Source organism: Galeopterus variegatus, unplaced genomic scaffold (genome assembly GCF_000696425.1).
Source record: "Galeopterus variegatus unplaced genomic scaffold, G_variegatus-3.0.2 Scaffold6444, whole genome shotgun sequence".
Classification (NCBI taxonomy): domain Eukaryota; kingdom Metazoa; phylum Chordata; class Mammalia; order Dermoptera; family Cynocephalidae; genus Galeopterus; species Galeopterus variegatus.
The window spans coordinates 69,406-88,702 of NW_007732555.1; the positions used below are offsets into that span (position 1 = coordinate 69,406).

Genomic DNA, 19,297 nt, shown 5'->3' on the forward strand with positions numbered 1-19,297 from the left:
GTGACTTGTGCAAAGGGTAACCATTTAACTTTATTCTTTGAGGATTAAGGATGAGAGGTATCTGACTAGGTTTCCAGCAAGCCTTGTAGCAGTTTAAACGTCACAGATATACCAAGATTGGCTGCTGTAGAATTTGCTCTTTTGGGGCCGGCCCAGTGGCGCACTGGAGAGTGCGCCGCTTGTGAGCGCAGCGGCGCTCCCACCGAGGGTTCGGATCCCATGTGGAGACCGGTTCTCGCTTACCGGCTGAGCGCGGTGCGGGCGCGACACCGAGGGTTGCGATCCCATTGCCGGTCCCCGGTACGGGCGCGACACCGAGGGCTGCGATCCCATTGCCGGTCCCCGGTACGGGCGCGACACCGAGGGCTGCGATCCCATTGCCGGTCCCCGGTACGGGCGCGACACCGAGGGCTGCGATCCCATTGCCGGTCCCCGGTACGGGCGCGACACCGAGGGCTGCGATCCCATTGCCGGTCCCCGGTACGGGCGCGACACCGAGGGCTGCGATCCCATTGCCGGTCCCCGGTACGGGCGCGACACCGAGGGCTGCGATCCCATTGCCGGTCCCCGGTACGGGCGCGACACCGAGGGCTGCGATCCCATTGCCGGTCCCCGGTACGGGCGCGACACCGAGGGTTGCGATCCTGTTACAGGTCAGTAAAAAAAGACAAAAAGGAATAAAAAAAAAAAAAAAAGAATTTGCTCTTTTGTTTACCTGACCTCACACTTCAGGATGAGATGGTAGAATCTCTTAATAAGGCAGTGTAGGTTCTGCTGTCTCATGCAGGAACTCCCCTGTCCCTTTTGCAAACACCCAGAGCCATCTATGGAGTGTAGGTGTGGAGTGTCAGTGGGACTCAGGGTCTCTCCTCTCTTTGGGAAAGTAGTAAGGTGGGAGCTCCAACTTTTCATGTGTCACTCTCATGACAATGTCCAAAGACACATTTGCCGTCCCTGCTGCCCCGACCTCCTGGGCCAGCCCCATGGGCCATACTCTCTGCTGTCTGCCCTTCATGTCTATGTTGGGGGGTGACTGGAATAGAAGATGGCCTTTTCGTGGGTGTGGCCAGCTTGAATTTGCTGCAGTGCCATTTGGCCTGTACAGACCCTGCTGTATTCCAGGAAAAACAGGCCATCATCTAGCAGAGTAGACAAGGTAAGGGCACAGGCCAGCCAGACTGCTCGATCCAATCCCAGCTCAGCCCCTTGTGTCTGTGTGACTTTGGACACATTGCCTTCTCCTCTCTGTAGAAAGGAGGTAATGGCACTACCTACGTCAGAGGACTGTTGGGAGGATGAAATGAGTTGGTAGGTACAGAAGCCTGAGAACAGGATCCAGCACAAAGCAGGCACCATGGAAGGGCTTGTAGTTATCACACTGCCCACAAGGGAGTCTCAGGCTGTTCCTGGATGTAGCCTGGTATTGCCTTCTGGTCTGGGTGGCCCCAAACTTTGTACATTTGTGCACCCCAGTACTGTAGGAAGCTGAGCTCAGGAACCCCGCTCAGGGAGCGGAAGGGGATGGATGGCATGCCACAACCCAGGGAGGCTGAAGCAGATTCAGAAGGACAGTGGGCTCCAGGCATGTGAGGCGCCAGGAGCCTGACAGTTGGATTCTTCCTGATTTAGACCTATGGACTTACATAGTCCAGTCTGACTATTTAAGTAGCTTTTTTTTTTAAAAGATGACCGGTAAGGGGATCTTAACCCTTGACTTGGTGTTGTCAACACCACGCTCACCCAGTGAGCGAACAGGCCATCCCTATGTGGGATCCGAACCCGGGGCCTTGGTGTTATCAGCACCGCACTCTCCCGAGTGAGCCACGGGCCGGCCCCTAAGTAGCTTTTTAATAAATGCTGGCAACAAGGGTATTCTGGGAAATCCTCATTTCTGCAGTTCTAAACCCAACTTGACAAGGCTGGTCTCTCTCCAGGCTGGGGGAGGGAATAAAGTGGCTGAGGGCCTGATCAGCAGGAGCAGACTGCCCCTTTACCATTCTCTACTCCTACTCTGTCCTTCCCATTCCATGTGAGGGTCACATCTCTTTATTTTCTTGTGTTTTAAACACTGGGCAATTGTGGAGGGGTTGGGGGGGGGGGGCTGATGCATCAGAGATGCTCCATCTCGCTCCTAGCTGCTTTCAGCACTTTCCCCAGACTCTGGTCTTTCAGCTCCTGGAATCTTAGAAGAATGATACAAGATTAGTACTGGTCAGTACCTTTGAAATGATCTGAAGGCCAATTTCATTATTCTGCAGGGACAGAGCTGGGCACAAACAGAAGGGTTTGCCCCCAGCCCCATTGGTGTTTAGGATATAGCCCGGAAGGGAGGAGATGTAAGGGGACTTCTGTCTTTTTGTCACAAAGAAAAAATTAAACACCTTTAGCTGTTCCTCTGGAAATCCTAGGCTGCAGATTCAGTTAAAAAAAAAAATTCAAGTGGACCTGATGAAAACGTTGGGCTGTAATATTGAGAGCTTTTATCTGAGAAAACTTATTATAAAAGTCCACACTCCTTCTGGGCTGGCCCAGTGGCGCACTGCTACAGTGCACCGCTTGGGAGCGTGGCGGCGCTTCTGCCGAGGGTTCGGATCCCACATACAGACCGGTTCCTGCTCACTGGCTGAGTGAGGGGTGGGCGCAGCACCGAGGGTTGCGATCCCGTTGCTGGTCCCGGTCCGGTACGGGCGCGACACTGAGGGTTGCGGTCCGTTGCCGGACATGAAAAAAGACAAAAAGGAAAAAAAAAAAAAAGTCCACACTCCTTCATCAGAGTGGGGAAAGGACAAAGGACAGACAGGCACGTACTTGTATTTCTCACAGGAATAGCAGTGGTAGTGGTCATCGGCCAAGGCTGGCCCTTTGTTAATCTTTGTGTTTCTTTCTTTTTTAAAAAAATTTTTTTTTTAGCCTTTTTTTTTTTTTTTTTTCTAATCCTGGCATTTCAGAGCTGAGAAGAGCAGTGTCCCTTCTAGTCCCTCAGTTTGCAGATGAGGCCGGGAGGACGACACGCTCACACCTTGAGGACACAGCAGGGACTGGCCCAGGGCTCCCGATTCTCCCTACCCGTCCCCTCCTGCCGGCCTGACCTGGTGTGGCCGATATCAGCGCAGAACAGTGATAGTGTAGAAACGTGTGTGCCTCTTGGATGTGTTTCTGTCAGACCTTTTCCTGATGGGAGAAAACTGGGAATATCCATGGCCAAGCACATGAGCACTTCCAAGAAGGAAACTGAGAGGGGCTTCTGATACTTCTCCCTCTCTTGGTGTTAAGTCTGGGAAAAGTTGATGTCGATTTATGTTGGAAACAAGATCTGTGACATAAATAGGGAGAGCTGCTTCCACCCCTGAGCCCAGGAGAGGTGTTATCATTTATATGGGCCTCTGTCATATGTCAGGCACTGTGCTAGGCTCCAGGGGTGCAAGGGTGAGCAAACAGACATCGTTCTTCTAGCCTTGGTGCTTATGGTTTGCACACTAATAAGAATATATATCCCAATTGTGGATGGTGTTGTGAAGGGAAAGGTTCAAGTTCTTAGAATAACAGAGAGGCCTGACTGCTGTATTCAGGAGTATCAGAGAAGGCCTCTGTGGAGAGAGGCCTGAGGATTGGTAAGAGGTGGCAGGGCAGGCAGCTGTCAGACCTGCATGCATGGGCTCGAGCTGGGGAAGCTGGGGAACCGCACCAGGGATAAGATCTGCACGAAGAGTGCAGAGACATATAATGAGGTTAGGAGGTGGGTAGAGGCCAGGTCATGTAGGCCTTGCAAGGATTTCGGGTTTTGTTCCAGTGGGAAGCCACTGAAAGGTTTTAAGCAGGGGATCAGCAGAGTCTGGCTGGAGGGTGGAAAATGGATGGAAGAGGTCAAAGAACCAGGGATTGTATAAGCCCAGATAAGAGGCAATGGCTGCTTGACCAAGGGTGAGGGGTAATAGGATTGATCTGAGCGGCCATGAGAGGTGTGTGGGGGGAACAAGAAATGTGGGTAATGAACATCTGAGTATGTCACAGGAGCTTAAACTCAACCTGTCTGAAAATAACTGTCCTCTTTCCCAATAGACCTTTCCCCTGGTCTTCACCATTTTCTAGAAATAAAATTAAACCTATTTTTATAATTTTAATTTTTAGTTTCTTTTTTTTTTTCAAAAAAGATGAAGTCCTGTCAAATTGATTTCTATTAATGGTCTTTAATAATAACCTACTGTACCTAACAGATTTTATTCTTCTGAAGGACTGGTCAGTGTTCCATGACACAGACCTACACCACTATTCATTTAACCTGTAGGTCTCTATTCATGTTTTCCCCTCTCCCAGGTCGACCAGTACCTTTACCACATGCGTCTGTCTGACGAGACCCTTCTGGAGATCTCTAAGCGGTTCCGCAAGGAGATGGAGAAAGGACTTGGAGCCACCACCCACCCCACTGCATCAGTGAAAATGCTGCCCACCTTTGTGAGGTCTACTCCAGATGGGACAGGTACTGCACCTGAGGGGATGGGGCTGGGTGCCCCATTATTAGGGGGGCAATTTGGTTGGCTTTGCTCAGGGACCCAAAGAACAATGTGTCTGTGGAGGTTCTGGGCTTGAAGCCACAAAAGCCAACCCTGGCTAATATAGGCATGTAGAGAATGGAAGGCTGTGAGGTAGGATGGACAGGAGACTAGGTAAGCTGGCAGCCTTGGCAGTCAGGAGGAACCACCTCTTGTCAGCCCTACCAGGGCTTTCAGCCATATGCTTTCCATCTATGTGCTGAGAAGGGCTGCTTGGCCCAGTATGGCATTTTGCAGTCTCACTGAGATTGCACACAGAGGTGGTGATGAATTATAACAAACGTGCCTCGATGGGCACAGCCATCGGCTTCGGTAGTCGCTCTCTGGCGCGCATATGCACGTCCTAACTGGCACATGCTGTAGGTGTGCTGGAGAAACAATGTAGTACAGACTGTCCTAGACGGTTTCGTGAAGTCCATGAAAAAGTACTAGAAGTCCGAATACACTTGGGGAAAACGTGAGGAGCCACAGTGCATATTAAGGTATTAATGGCTCTGAAGTCCTACAGTAAGAGCCTGTCAAGGCTTTGTTTAATTCCCTTATTTGGATGCAGAATTCTTACCACCCAGCAAGTGATTTAGTCCTTCAGGAGAAAAGGGTCATGGTAGAGATTAAAGTTAGAAAGGTGGGTTAGGGTTAGATAGTCTTTCTTCAGTTGGTGTTGGGGAGTAAATGAGGGTTTTTGAGGGATGTAAGTGGGACTATCATGGGAATGTTTCCTCACCAGCAGTATGTGTGGAGGGGAGGGGGCTGGCTTGGCAGAGCCCAAGCCGTGGCTCTGGTGGGGGTGGTGGGCAGGAATGGGAGAGGATTTAAGATGACACCAGGATGTGAGCCCAGCTGCCTGGGGCTGGCAGCGTCCTGTGCAAAGGGGATGAGACTAAGCCATGTCAGGCTTTCACACAGCTTGTTTCACTGAATCTTCAAAGTAACCCTCCACCTGCGGGATGAGGGGTGTGGGGTATGGGGTAGCTTCTCACATCTAGAGGACAGGAGAAGGAGGCCAAGAAGACCCGGGAAGCACAGAGTCCAAGAACCTGAGGGAGGCTGGTGGCTGGTGAGGCCTCTGCCCGGGAGTCGGGGGGAGGGGGCTGGGGAAGGACCGGGTTCAAGGCTGGTGGCTGTACCATGTGTCTGCACTGTTTCCATGACACTGGTGCCCTTGAGGCTCACTCCCTGAGAGTCTCTAGGGGCCTAGTTTGTTTGAGAAGACTTTTCATTCACAGTTCCTAAAATAAGTCTGTGTTTGCTGAAGTCTTGGAACCTAGCCTGGACCCAATGCTTAGGGTGTGACCCTCTTTGGGATTGTTTGCTGAGTGTGTGTGTCTCAGCCCTTCAAAGAGCCCCTTCAGGTGAGGGGTCTCCGCCAGTTACCCCTCCTGTGCCCTCCTGCACATGTTTATTTACCTGTCACTCCCTCTGACTAGAAACCACACCCGTTTCTTTAGTTTCTGTTTGACATTCTGATAAATTTACTAGCTGCTGAGGGCGAGGGCCTTGACTTTATTTCACCCAGCACTAGCACTAAGTAAGTGCCCTAAATATCTTCCAAATACACATTACAGGCTAAGGACCGTACGGAGCACCTATATGTGTTAACTCATTTACTTTTCACAGAAGCCTATAAGGTAGGTACAGATTTTATCCACATTTTTTAGATAAGGAATTTGAGGCTTGGATGGTCAAATAACTTGCCCAAGATCACACAACTAATAAGAAGCTGAGTCAGGAATCAAACTTGTACATGCTGAAGTTCAGGCATCAAGGGTACACCCGACGCATTATGTGTGTTTGTGCATGTGTAAGTGTGAGCAGTGGCACACGCAGTAAGTGCTCAACTAACACTTTCTGAAATGGGGCTGGGCTGATTGTATAGCCTGTGCTATAGGCAGGCGAATAAGTTTGTTGGGGAGAACTAATGATGGGACAAGCTTTTTTTATTCTTGTTGCTTTCCTGAGATTGGAGGCACAGAGACTTCCCCTTGCCACTTAGAGTTTGCACTGGTAGCTGCGTATTTTGGAATGTTTTATTCACATAAGCAAAGGAAGTGGCCCCTGGAGTAGTAGAGACCAGGTTGCAGGAAACCTGCACCCATCTCTTCCCTCCTCACTTGCTTGGGGTCTGTAGGCCAGCTCCTTACCTCCGCTTTCCAGAACTCAGTTTTCTCCTTTGTAAGATAAGAGGTTGGATCCAGCAGTCCCAGCCTATTCTGCACATGTACTGGAACTAGTGCACTAGTCTACTTACACACAAAGTTTTGAGATACTGTAAAGAGGGAAAATCTCTTAATGTCCATCAGGTGGGCAGGGGCCAATTTATACAGAAGACAAGAGTCCTCTGCAACTCATTATAATGCATGAGATATATTATGTGGACTGGGACCTCATTTTGTAAAATAGTACATGTATCTTTATCTATATTCATATTCGCACTTCTGCAAACTCATATATGTATGTACGTATGTGAATGTCTCAAGGACATGCATCAAACAATTAATAGTGGTTATCCTGGGACATGAGGTTGACAATCTCTAGTAAAGTTGAAAATATGTGCATATGATAATGCATCAATTCCACGTCCAACTCTATACCCTGGATAAACTCCCATGTGAATCCAAGGATATGTGTCCATTAATGTTCATAGCAGTGTTGCTTATAATAACAGCATATTGGAAACAGTTTATGGTCTGTTCATATGATGGAATACTATATGGCATGCTAATAAATAAATGTATATAAATATGGATACATCTCAAGAAACAACAAGTGAAAAAGTTGTGGGAGGATATGTACCTCACAGTAGTTGAATGTAAATTTTAAAAACTCCCTTAAAGCAATTATATACATTGCTTATGGACACCCACACCCACACACCATAAAGTTATTAGGATATAAGCTAGAAAGTGTATATCCAATAACTGATAGGGGTGTTTCTGGAGAGAGAAAAGAAAAAGGAACTGGGGAGAACATGAGGGAATGTGATTTAAAGTGGTCAAAATCAAGACTTTCAAGTTTATGTTTTATTAGTTGGGGGTATGAGTTACAGAATGTGGCAACCAAGATTGGTGACTCCTAAATTGATAAAGTCTGTCAAACATGAAAATTCTCTTTGTTATTGGACCCTAGTAAGGTGCTGAGAGGAAAGACTGAGGGTGCCATTGTGTGTAGAAGGGGACGGCTGCCTTCCCCCTGGTGGGTCTCACACAGCCATGGGGCCTTGCCTGTGCACCTGCTTCCTGGCTGGGGCCACAATTGGGCTCCTCCTGCTGCCACTGGTGATTATATGTGTCTCCCTCCTACAGAAGGCTCAAGGCCTTTGCTCCAGTGGTGCCTATTCCATGTCTCCTTTCTCAGAACCTTTGTTTATCAGCCGGTTCATTTCTAGCATTACTTTTCAAATCTGAGAAATTATTTTATTTTATTTTATTTATTTTTTTCCTTTTTGTCTTTTTTTTGTGTCCGGCAATGGGATCGCAACCCTCGGTGCTGCGCCCGCACCTCGCTCAGCCAGTGAGTGGAACCGGTCTGTATGTGGGATCCGAACCCTCGGCGGGAGCACCGCCGCACTCCGAAGCGGCGCACTGTAGCAGTGCGCCACCGGGCCGGCCCCAAATCTGAGAAATTAAATGTCAGATCCAAATCTCTGATCTGGAGGGACCTAATTCTTAAATCAATAGCTTTCTAGCTTTTCTGGACTGTACCCTCACAGCAAGAAACACATCTATATAAATATTTATAAATAATGAAACAGAAGTTCCAGGGACCAATGTTTATTCTTAAACATGATACAGTAGGGTCTGTTATCTTCTATTCTTTAAGAAAGTTGCTCGTCAACCTGCTATGTGTTTTTAACTTGCAGTTTGAAAGCTGCTGCCTTAAATGATCCTCAGCCCAGTCTTGGTCTAGGCTGGCATTTGTAAATTGGCTACTTCTTGAAAGGCATGAAATGTGTAGTTTCAGGACAGTGAGGGATGAGAATCAGAATTCTAGCTTCAAATGGGTTTGAATTCAAACTTTATGCTTCAGAGCAGTTCATTCATGCTGTGATCCTCCATTTCCTCATGTGTAAAAAGAGGGAGTATCAGGGAGTCAGTGGTCTGAGAATGGAGGGAGAATCGATTACCTGACTTTGCCACATGTGCTATAAACGCATGACTGCAGCCACAACTCACCAGTGCAAAAGTCACGCTCAGTACCAGCTTTACTGAGCCTGCCAGGTGCTTTCTTCTGGAGGAGATTGGCATGAAGAGAGCAGGTGTTAGGGTTCATCCCTATCACCCTGCACTTTGGTGTGAGGAGCAGGACCCAACTCTCTTATACAGGCCCCAGCTATATAATTATAATCAAAGTCCTGATAGAAAATGTGGGAGAGACTTCAGGAAGTTTCAGGCTATCCATGTATGATGGAGTCCTCCATTATACTGAAGAAAGATGAACCTTCAAGTCAAGTTATGTGTTCTCAGTCAGAAGGCCAGGGAGGTCAGCAGCCCTCAAGCCCCATGGGGGGAAAATGTTCAAGGCCTATTCTGAAGTATCTGTGCTTCATAGACTGTGTGGACTATGCTTCTGGCATAGATAAAAGTGCAATAGATGTAAGTGGTCCAAGAATATCTTACGCGAATGACTGAATTCAGTGTCAGCTGGAGTATATAAAAAAATGGTCTCTAGGGCTGGCTGGATAGCTCAGTTGATTAGAGTGTGTTGCTGATAGCGCCATGGTCCAGAGTTTGATTCCTGTACCAGTCAGCTGCAAAAAAAAAAAAAAAAAAAAAAAAAAAAAGTCTATATTTGTGGGTTTGTTTTCTTTTTTCCCTCAAGCAGTATAAAAAATTTGAAAGAGTTCTGTAGTGAACATCCATATTTTACTAGATTTGCTTTATCACACCCCTCCATCTTTTCATCCATCAGCCCAACTTGTTTTATTTGAGGCATTGTAAAATAAATTGCAGAAATGAGTTCATTTCAACCCTAAAACTTCAGCCTGCATATTGTTAACTAGAGTTCAATATTTGTTCTTTTTTCTTTTGATGTAAAATCTACCTGCAATGAAATGACAAATCTTAAGTGTACCATTGAAGAGTTGATAAATACATATACCTGTTTAATACAACCCCCATCATTAGAGAACATTACCATAATAGAGAATGTTACCATCACCCCAGGGAGTTCCCCTGTGCCCTCCTAGTCAATCCCTGTCTCCAACTCCCTAGAGGCAATCACGCTCTATTTTCCATATCTATTAGTTTTGCATGTTTCAGAACTTCACATAGACTCATACAGTATTTGTTTTTTATGCAAATCTTCTTTTACTCATCATAATGTGGCATGTACCCATGTTGTGTCTTACCAGTAGTTCTTTCTCTTTGGTTGCTGATTCCATGGCATAGTTGGAATTGTATATGACATGAATATTGATGGGCACCTGGGCAGTTTCCAGCTTTTGACCATTAGGAGTAAAGCTGCCACGTACGTTCTTGCACAAGCCCTTTTGTGGACACGTTTTCATTTCCTTGGGTAAATAACCAGGAGTGGAATTACTGGGTCAGAGAGTTTGGTGTATGTTTAATTTTGTAAGATACTGCCAGGCCTTTTCCCCAAGGTGTTGAACCATTTTACGCTCCCACCAACAATGTATGAGAGTTTGCGTGCTCCATGTCCTCACCAATATTTGTGGTCTGTACCCCCGTGTTGTTTGCAGTGGAGAGCTGAGTAAAGAAAGCATTCATTTGTATCTGCTGGGAATCACATCTTCTTGACCCATCTGTAGGCGGCCCTGATCTAAGCCACGGTTGTGCGTATGGTACCAGCCCTAACCATGGTTCTGTCAGGGAGCCCACTGCACACATTGCGAGGACTGGCTTTTGGAGGACAGTTTCATCTTAAAAGTAAATGCAGGAATACCGGACAACATTTAATGAGCACCCGTAATGTCTGTACTAGGCTGTTTGCATAAGTCTATTTTACTCTCCATAAAAACTTCATTAAGAGAGAGATATTCTCACTTTAAAAATAAGGCAACTGAGGCTAAAAGACGGTTCATAGTTGCCAAGGTCATCTGTGGTCAGTTGATGACAGAGTTGGAATTTAAGTGTAGGTAGCTCTGACTCCAAGGCTATAAGATGCAGTTTACATCAGCTCATGTTGCTGAACAAAAGTGTCCAGGGCAAATTAGATTATTACCTTTTTAAAATAGATCATAAATATGAGTTGGCTTTTACTATTAAAATAAGAAGCTCAAGTACAACCCAACTGAAAATCTGCAAATGTTCCAGCTGCATGTTCTAATTTAGAAATGAAGTGTCTTTGTGGTGTCTTTATCCCCTTGTTTTCTTGGCAAGATTGTTTAGATCTCACTATGCCGTAGAAGGCAGAGTGAGGGTAAGGGAGTGTTAAATTGATCATTTGCACTTATCCATGTGCCTGGATTATGAATTATTTTCACAGGGAGTATATCTTCATCCTGTAGCCAGACTTAATGCCCTAGAGAGCAGAGAATGATGATGGTGATGGTGATAAAAATTATAGACCTATTAACTGCCTGGTACTCTGTTAAGCGCTATATTTGAGCTATCTCATTAAATCTCACAGTGATCCAATGGTAGGTACTCTGAATCTCATTTTACAAAACTAAGAGAGATTAGACAACTTGCCCAAAGCTGTCTAGTGAGCAAGTGGAATGTTGGGATTTGAAGTCAGCCAGCTGCATGCCAATGCCTGGGCCCATAAGCACACCCCTCATGGCACATTTTATGCGCAGGTACCTCCCATACTGCTAGCACAAAGCATTCATTCTTCTTTTAGTAACTCGGGCCTAGCTGTTCAGTTTGGTTCAACAGGGTCCCCTCTGAGGCTCGTTCTTTCTGGGGCAGCAATGTGCTGAGCCTCCATGTGCCATACCTTTAAAGAGTGAAAATGGTATTCGGGGAGGAGATAAGGCTCATGCAGATGAAAGAAACAATTAGAGAGTGATACCGGGCCATATAATGCAAGCACGTGATATGATAAAGGGAGACTGGGCTGGCGATAGGTTGCATGGAAGCTGGCTAAACCTGAAAGAAACCCTTATCTTGGTTGCTCCGCAATGTATAAACAGCCATGCAGCAGAGACATATCAATAGCTAGCACACAAGCAAGTTAATAAGTGGTTTATGTGGTGCTGACAGTATAAATTGAAGATTGTACTGACGGACAGCCTCCATATAGAAGATGGCATTTACATGCATCAGGCATCGTGCCAAACACCTTACACTACACTGCATTGAATCTTAACAGACTGTGAGTGTGTGTGTGTGCATGTGTGTCTTCTGGGGTGTGGGTGGAGGGGAGGTGCTGGCTAGAGAGATTATCGTTATCCCCCCTCCTGCTTTTTTTTTTTTAACAGATGATGAAATCTGAGTATCAAATTTCTAACAAATTACTTGAAATCACATAGCTAAATACATGTTAAAATGGGATTTGAACTCAGGTCTGCCTGCCTGAGAAGCCTAACATGCTCAAAGCCTATGCAATATTGAAACATAATCATGATTTTTTTTTTTTTTTTTTTAAAGATGACCGGTAAGGGGATCTTAACCCTTGACTTGGTGTTGTCAGCACCACACTCAGCTAGTGAGTGAACCGGTCATCCCTATATAGGATCCGAACCCATGGCCTTGGTGTTATCAGCACCACACTCTCCCGAGTGAGCCACAAGCCGGCCCGAAACATAATCATGTTTTAATCCCTTGAAAGGTGGTTTCATATCTGTGGGGCTCTTGTAACACCTTTCTGTGTTACATATTTTGAGCACATATTTTGAGCTTAAGAAACATTTCCTGAGTCAAAAGCACTAGGACAGTGTATAAAATATGTTTTATGTGTTCCAGGCCCCTCCCTTCAACTAGAACAGCTCTATTTTTCTCTATTTATCTATGTTTATGGCTTACCATTTTTTTTGGTTTTTTTTGGCGGCTGGCTGGTATGCAGATCTGAACCCTTGACCCTGGTGTTATCAGCACCATGCTCTACCAAGTGAGCTAACTGGCCAGCCCTGGCATACCAATTTTATTTGGAAAAACCATCCTGTTTCTTGAAATGGTTTGAACACCAATGATGTAGAAGGTCAGATTACCCTGTTCCTTGGTTGTACCAGATACCAGCATTAACTGACTGCATGGCTTGATACCTTTATGGAGTTGTTTCTTTATTGCTGGGCCATTATGTGGAGGCCGATGTTGTGTTGTAATGGAGTAACTGGGTTCCTGAATCTCAAGAAGAGGCTGCCAGATGTGGTAGCAACTGGTGATTCCAGGTACATGGGGAATATGTGCCTTGACACTTATGTCATTCTGGATTACCTACCCAGAATCTGGAGATTTGTCTTCTTTAGTCCTCCTCTCAATTGGAGTACCTGCCATACCTCAGAGCAGTCCGTTGCAGTGTACTAATACGCACTTGAAAACTAGAGGGAAAACAAGGTCTCCCCAACCTGGAGCCACTCCATAGAGGAAGATGGGAATGTTCAGTGCAGTCACCTGGACCCCTGGAAATTGCTGTGGTGGGGCAAGTGGAAGTAAGGTCCCTGAGGGGGCATTGAGTTATTATAGGGCCACTTCAAGAACTGGATGTGAAAGTGTGAGTGTGTGTCTTTGGCCTACCTCAAAGTTCAGAGCTGCATACCTCAGGTGTTGGGAGACAAGGAAGGGCTGGAGGCCCCATGGTTGGATCCGAGGCAGTCCAGCCATCCTGATTTGCCTCTCAGTTTTAGCATTGAGAGTTCCATGTCATGGGAAACCCCTCTGTGCTGGGCAAACCAGGTTGGTTGACCACCCTACATGGTCCTGGAATCCAGGCCTTCATTGCTGCTTGGCTGGACTACTACAGCAGCCTTCTAACCAGCCATCCTGGCTCTAGACCCATCTGCCACAGTGCTACTAGAGCCCTTTTGAAAACACAAGTCTCACCTGCTTAAGAACCGAGGCCCTTGTCAATGGCATCTGCTGTGTGCTTGTAGCCATATCATGTGAGCCCTATGTTGTAGCCATTTCTTGGCAGTCACAATTCGGTGCCATCTCATATAGTTATACCAAACCTCTGTCCTGCCTCACTGGACACTGAGCGTTTATGAACTTCCCCTCCTATATGTCCCCTTTTCTCTGTCTGGCAACTTTGTACTCACTAAGTCCTGGCTGTCTCATGTTGCCTTCTGAGAAGGCTTCCTTGTCCGAGCAGAAATCACCATTCCTTCTAGAATAGCTCCGATTACGGTGCTTGCTCCCTCTCTCCTGGGTCGGTCAGGGCTGGTTTGCATGCAGCACGGGGCAGAAAGAAATGTTTAGTAACTGTCTGCAATATGCTCAGTGTGGAAATACCCAGTTGCAGAATGGGAAGTGTTTTATTGGCAGGTCCTAGAATGTTTCAATTTTTGACTCTTAAAATGGTGATTTTCAAGTATATTTTGAAATGAATCTTTTCAGTTTTGGGGGTGTGGACCCCACTCCCAAATTTAAACCAAATGAAATCTTAGGTAGAATGCCACATAAAAGACAGAAGCACAGAGAAGAAATAAAAATGGAAGTGAGGGTGTAGGAGATGGAGCTGTACCTTAATTAGCCTCTCTTAACCCTCACTAAGGACAGGCCTTGCCATCTTCAAGGATCCCCAGAACTCTGGGAATGCTGCATAAAAACCGTTTGTTTCAAAAGAGGCCTCTGGAGCTTATCGTTTTGAATAAGTCCGTTTAGTCACCTGAAGCCCTGGGGTGAGGGCCTCCAGCCTTAACCAAGGCACTGCCATTTCTCAGCACAGCTGCCTTAGAGGAAAAGGCCCTGCTGCTTAAAAATACAAACCAAAACCAAAACTGTTTGCAAGTCACTCTTAGAGCACTGGTTGGCACACTGCTCTGAGCTTCAGATGAGAGGAACAGGTGGTGATCTATTTTAATTAGTGGCAAATATCTAATGATTGAAAATAGACCCTGTTGGAAAATTCAACTGGCCCTTGCCCCTTACCCTTCAAAAAAAAAAAAAAAAAAAAAACCTGGACATTGTCAGGTACTGGGCTACTGTGAATACATGCTTTTAATGATGCTGGAGTGATGACCTGTTGCAATAAATTACTGATCTCACATCAAGTAAGATGACATTGACTATTGTGTTCAGGTGGTTAGTCAAATGCCATTTTAGTCCTCAGCCTTTGCCTGTGACAGGTGAGTTCCCAGGAGAAACTGAAACCCCTTTATCTTGCCGACCTTACATATCTGACAAGAGTGAACCAACAGTGGGCAGAATGGCAGTCCAAGACGGGAAGTGAGTCAGCAGACAGACTGCCCCAGGGACCTGCTGGAATCTTAACTGTTGGGCAATTTGATGGAGGGTGGCACTGCCTAAAACTCCTATCGCTGGTTCCTCTTAGCTGTGCGCCAGCACCATTTCTTTGAGCACCTTTTTTTCCTTTTGGTAGAGAGTTGGTACCCTTTTTCTTGTCTATATTTTTTAGGAGTACACTTTTAATAAGGAGGTCTATATTTTTGCGGGGGAGGACACTTCAGTGGAGAGGATTTGGAGAGTGTCCAATAAGGCAGGAACTGAGGTTTGGTATAATTGTTTGAGAGAGCACTGATTTGTGGCTACCAAAAAAAGAAAAGAAAAAGAAAAAAAAGCCTGCATCCACAAGCTTGTGTAAGTCCTGGGGTCCTCTTGGGAGAAGGGTGTGTCGCTCTTGCTAGTGGTTGTGTGCCTGCCACCTCACTTGTCCCCATCCCTTTACCCCAAATAGAAGGTTGAGTCTGACGGGTGTGGCCATCCAATAAGCCTGGGGAGATGGGCTGTAGCTACAGATAAAGGTTTGGCATCTTTGCTTTTCTTCTTACCACTTTATGGCTTCCAGGAACCAGAGCGGGGAAAGCTGTGGGTGTGGTACAGAGAGACAGGCACAGGCTTTGGAGACAGATTGACTTGGCTTCAAGCCCCAGCTCTCACTTACCCCTGCATGACCTTAACCAAGTGACTCAACATCAGACCCACAGCATCACGTCCTCTGTCACCTTGGCTAGCCCCAGGGCTGCTATCACCTGGGGGTTCTATGCTCTTGGCTTTGTTAGTGAAGAATTCCTTATTTGAGGATTTATAATTTTCCCAAGAACAGACTCATTGCTCATTGCAGTAAAAACTTTGGATTTGAACCTTGGTTTGAATTACTTGACTTGAGCTTTGGTTTCTCATTTGTAAAAATGGTGTTGTTATGCCTACCTGTGTTGTTGAGGATTAATGAGATAATGTTTATAAACAAAGTACCCGTTGTTTAACAAACCTTAGCTTCTCTTCTGTCAAAGACATCAACATGTTGGGCCTTCAATCTATCAAATCTCTCTCACACCTGCCTCTGTCTTTTTGTTGTTTTATTACCACAGTAACCCAGATGAGAGTGAGAAAGTCTGAACTCTGTCCCAGGGACAGAGAGGTGACAGTCCTGGATTTTGTTTTTCAAAAAGGTCACGTAAGAAAATAGAACATGAATTTGATCTTTTAAACAAATCTATGGCAAAACCTTGCTTCATTATTTTAGCAGGGGTAGTGTCCCCATATAGGAGGAATTGGAGAGATTTAGAAAAGGTGGTGAACTAGTGCAATCTTTGTTCATCAAGACTTTTAGGGACATGACATAAAACTCAGAAACCATAAATATTTTGACAGCATAAAAATTGAACATTTCTGCATGGCGAAAATAGCATGAACAAAATTGAAAGACAAATATCCAACTGGGAAAAAAATAATTGCAAATATACAACCAACAAAACGAATATACAAAGAGCTCTTTTAGATTATTAAGAAAATAAATAAAAAACAGGGAAAGGACACAAGTAGATAATTCACAGAAAAAGGAATTCATAGGCCAGTCAAGATTTCACATGCCTAACTGCACAAATGAAAGAAACCAAGTTGAAAAATGGGATACCACTTGGACCTAGCTGGTTGGCAAAGATTAATTGCTACATAACATGGGATCCTGGAGAGAATAAAGCAGACCTGTTGGTTTGAGTGGAGATTGGTGAGAACTTACAGGAAGATAATTTGATAACATCTTCCAAATTACAAGCATACATTCCTGGAACCGGTGATTCAAACCCCTTTTTTGGCAGGTGTCTGTTATAGCCTCCTGTGTCTTTTTAAAATAAATGTAAATAAGGACACCCAAGAAACTTTAATTGTGATTACTTTCAGGGTGTGGAAAAGAAATGAGATATTTGCTTTTCATTTTGTCCACATTTGTATTGTTTTAAACTTTTAAAGATCAGATGTTTATATTTTATTTAAAAAAAAAAAAAAAGCTAAAATGGGCTGGCCCGTGGCTCACTCGGGAGAGTGCGGTGCTGATAACACCAAGGCCACGGGTTCAGATCCTATGTAGGGATGGCTGATTGGCTCACTGGCTGAGCGTGGTGCTGACACCAAGCCAAGCGTTGAGATCCCCTTACCAGTCATCTTTAAAAATAAATAAATAAATAAATAAATAAAAATTAAAAAAAGCTAGAATGGTTATCCAGAGATAGCATGCCTACAAATAGAAGAAACCTTACCTCTGACCAAATAAGGGTCCCCTATATAAGTCCCACAGTGGGCACGCAAACATTTAGTTTAATAAATGAGCCATCAATAAGCAAATGCAATGTGAGATAGTTTCTTAATAAGTTGCCCCAAATACCGACTACAATTACTCAACAGAATGTTATCTCTAGACCGTCCTGGGTCCTCTGCCATGTGGCTTTGCACTTTCCTGAGAAACCTGCTATGGGCATATTGTTTTCCTGCCCCAGAGCCTTTCCCCTGCCCTGTCCAGTCTGATTGTACCAGGCCCATAGACACATTCGTCCTTCATGCCCCATCACATGCTCACACGGGCCCTGTTCTGGGCTTCCGGAATGTCCTGGAAGTTTCACAATTATCCGTAGATCTTGAGCCACCGGTATCAGTAGGTAGAGTTTAGAGTGGCAAAGAAAGACTAGGGGAGGAGCTACATAATCAAACAAAGGAATAATGGTAACGCAGTGGCATCAACAGCAGCGCTTTACGGATGGCTCACCATGTGTTCCTGTGTTCACATATAACATGTTCTGTATTTTGTGTGAGCCTCACTCCTGCTGCAAGAAGTCAGCATTGTGAGCCGTGTTGTACAGGTGAGGTGACATGCTCAGAGAGCCCTGTGATGTGCCCATGCCACGCAGGTACTGAAGCGACTGAGCTGGAACTCAAAATGAGACCTGCCCACCTGTCTCTAAGTCCAGTGCTTAACTGCTGCCCTGTGGGCCTTTTAAGCATGGCGTGGAGGTGGGCACTAGGAAAGGGGCCCATGCATTGCCCCAGGGGTCACTTCAGGATTTCTAGAGCCACGGTGCTGGGCCTGCCTCATATTCTGGACTCAGAAGTATAGTCTTTGGCTCTGGTAGTTGTGGTCATGTGTGTTTGTGGAGGGGGTGCTGGGGAGGAGCAAGGCAAATGTCTGTTCCAGAGGAGTCCATAAGGAAAGCAAAGGATGACATTTCTTCCTAGGAGTAGAATTATCAGGGAATTATAATATTTTTATGATTGTCTGTGGCTTCCCTTCAGTCCATCAGAAAACACTGCAAAACTACCATTCTTGATAGAGCCACCCCCTCCAGTGAATCCAGCTGGGCTGGCCTAGGATGATGACCAACCAGGGGCAGCCTCGGCCACCTCAATCCCCCGTGGCCACTGATTCAGCGGATCGTGTTTGTCCTGGGCTCCAGAGTGCTGATGAGGCAGTTCATCTTTGATTTTCCTTTTCATTCCTCATGACAACCACCACATAGCTTTTCCTAGAATCTGGCTGAGGTCCCACTACTAGGGAAGGCTCAGAACCAGAGTGTCTGGAAAAGTCACCCATGGCCAGGGGTGGGGGTGTGGGGGTGGTGGGGTTGATGTTGCTTGCTTTAGCTAGCCAGCGACTGAAGTTAGTGGTGGGGCCACCTCCAGATGCCGGGTAGGGAATGGAAAATTAGTGCCCCTGAGGAGGAATGCTGGTCACTGAGCTGATTCCACTGGCTTTTCTTGGACAGGTTTCTAGTCTCCCCTGCTGTTATGAGCCTGCGAAACTCAAGTGTAGGCATGGGGCAGTGTTTGCTGAGAGCCTGGATGGAAAGTATCTGGTACTTATTGAGTGTGTCCTAACTCCCTGGAACAGTGCTGGGTGCTTAAGGCACGCTGTCTAATTTTTCCCCTCACAGTGACCCGATAAGATATAATGTTCACATTTTAGAGATGAGGCAGCTGAGGCTCCAAGGCTCAGGAACCTGCCTCAGCTAAAAAGTGGCAATGTGGGCTTCAGAGCCAGTCTCCGTATATCACACCACCTGACTGCTAGGTGTGCAGGAATCTCTGGTTGGTGATGTTATCCCAAGTTTCCCCTTTGGGCACAGGGGACTGCCAAGGGACCTGAGCATGGAATAAACCTTGTTGGTTCATTGAGTCAGAGCATTTCCCTGACCCTCTGATCCATCCACCTTCCTTCAGAGGCAGTCTCCCCTCAGGAAGGGGCTGAGTGTTGACAAACATGCCAGTAAGTCCCCGGGCAATTACCTTGTATCCTCAGAGAAGGTGCAGTGGGGCATCGCAGGACTGACTGGTGGAGCCATTCCCCACTGAGGGGCTGCGGGAGGGTGAGCCCACCTCCTCTCCCAGCCCTGGCTGTGGGCTCCGCGCCTCTTCAGCACTTTCATTCTGTGCCATACAATGGGTGCTTCCCCATAGCAG

General features: G+C 46.1%; 1 protein-coding gene across 1 annotated transcript in view; it reads left to right on the forward strand.

Annotated features, from left to right (window-relative positions):
• HK2 (hexokinase 2) overlaps positions 1-19,297 on the forward strand; it is a 58,598-nt gene that overhangs the window by 15,542 nt on the left and 23,759 nt on the right. Inside the window, exon 2 of the mRNA XM_008590894.1 lies at positions 4,315-4,477. Coding sequence (XP_008589116.1) covers positions 4,315-4,477 — 163 coding nt within the window. The remainder of the gene's footprint in view (positions 1-4,314; positions 4,478-19,297) is intronic.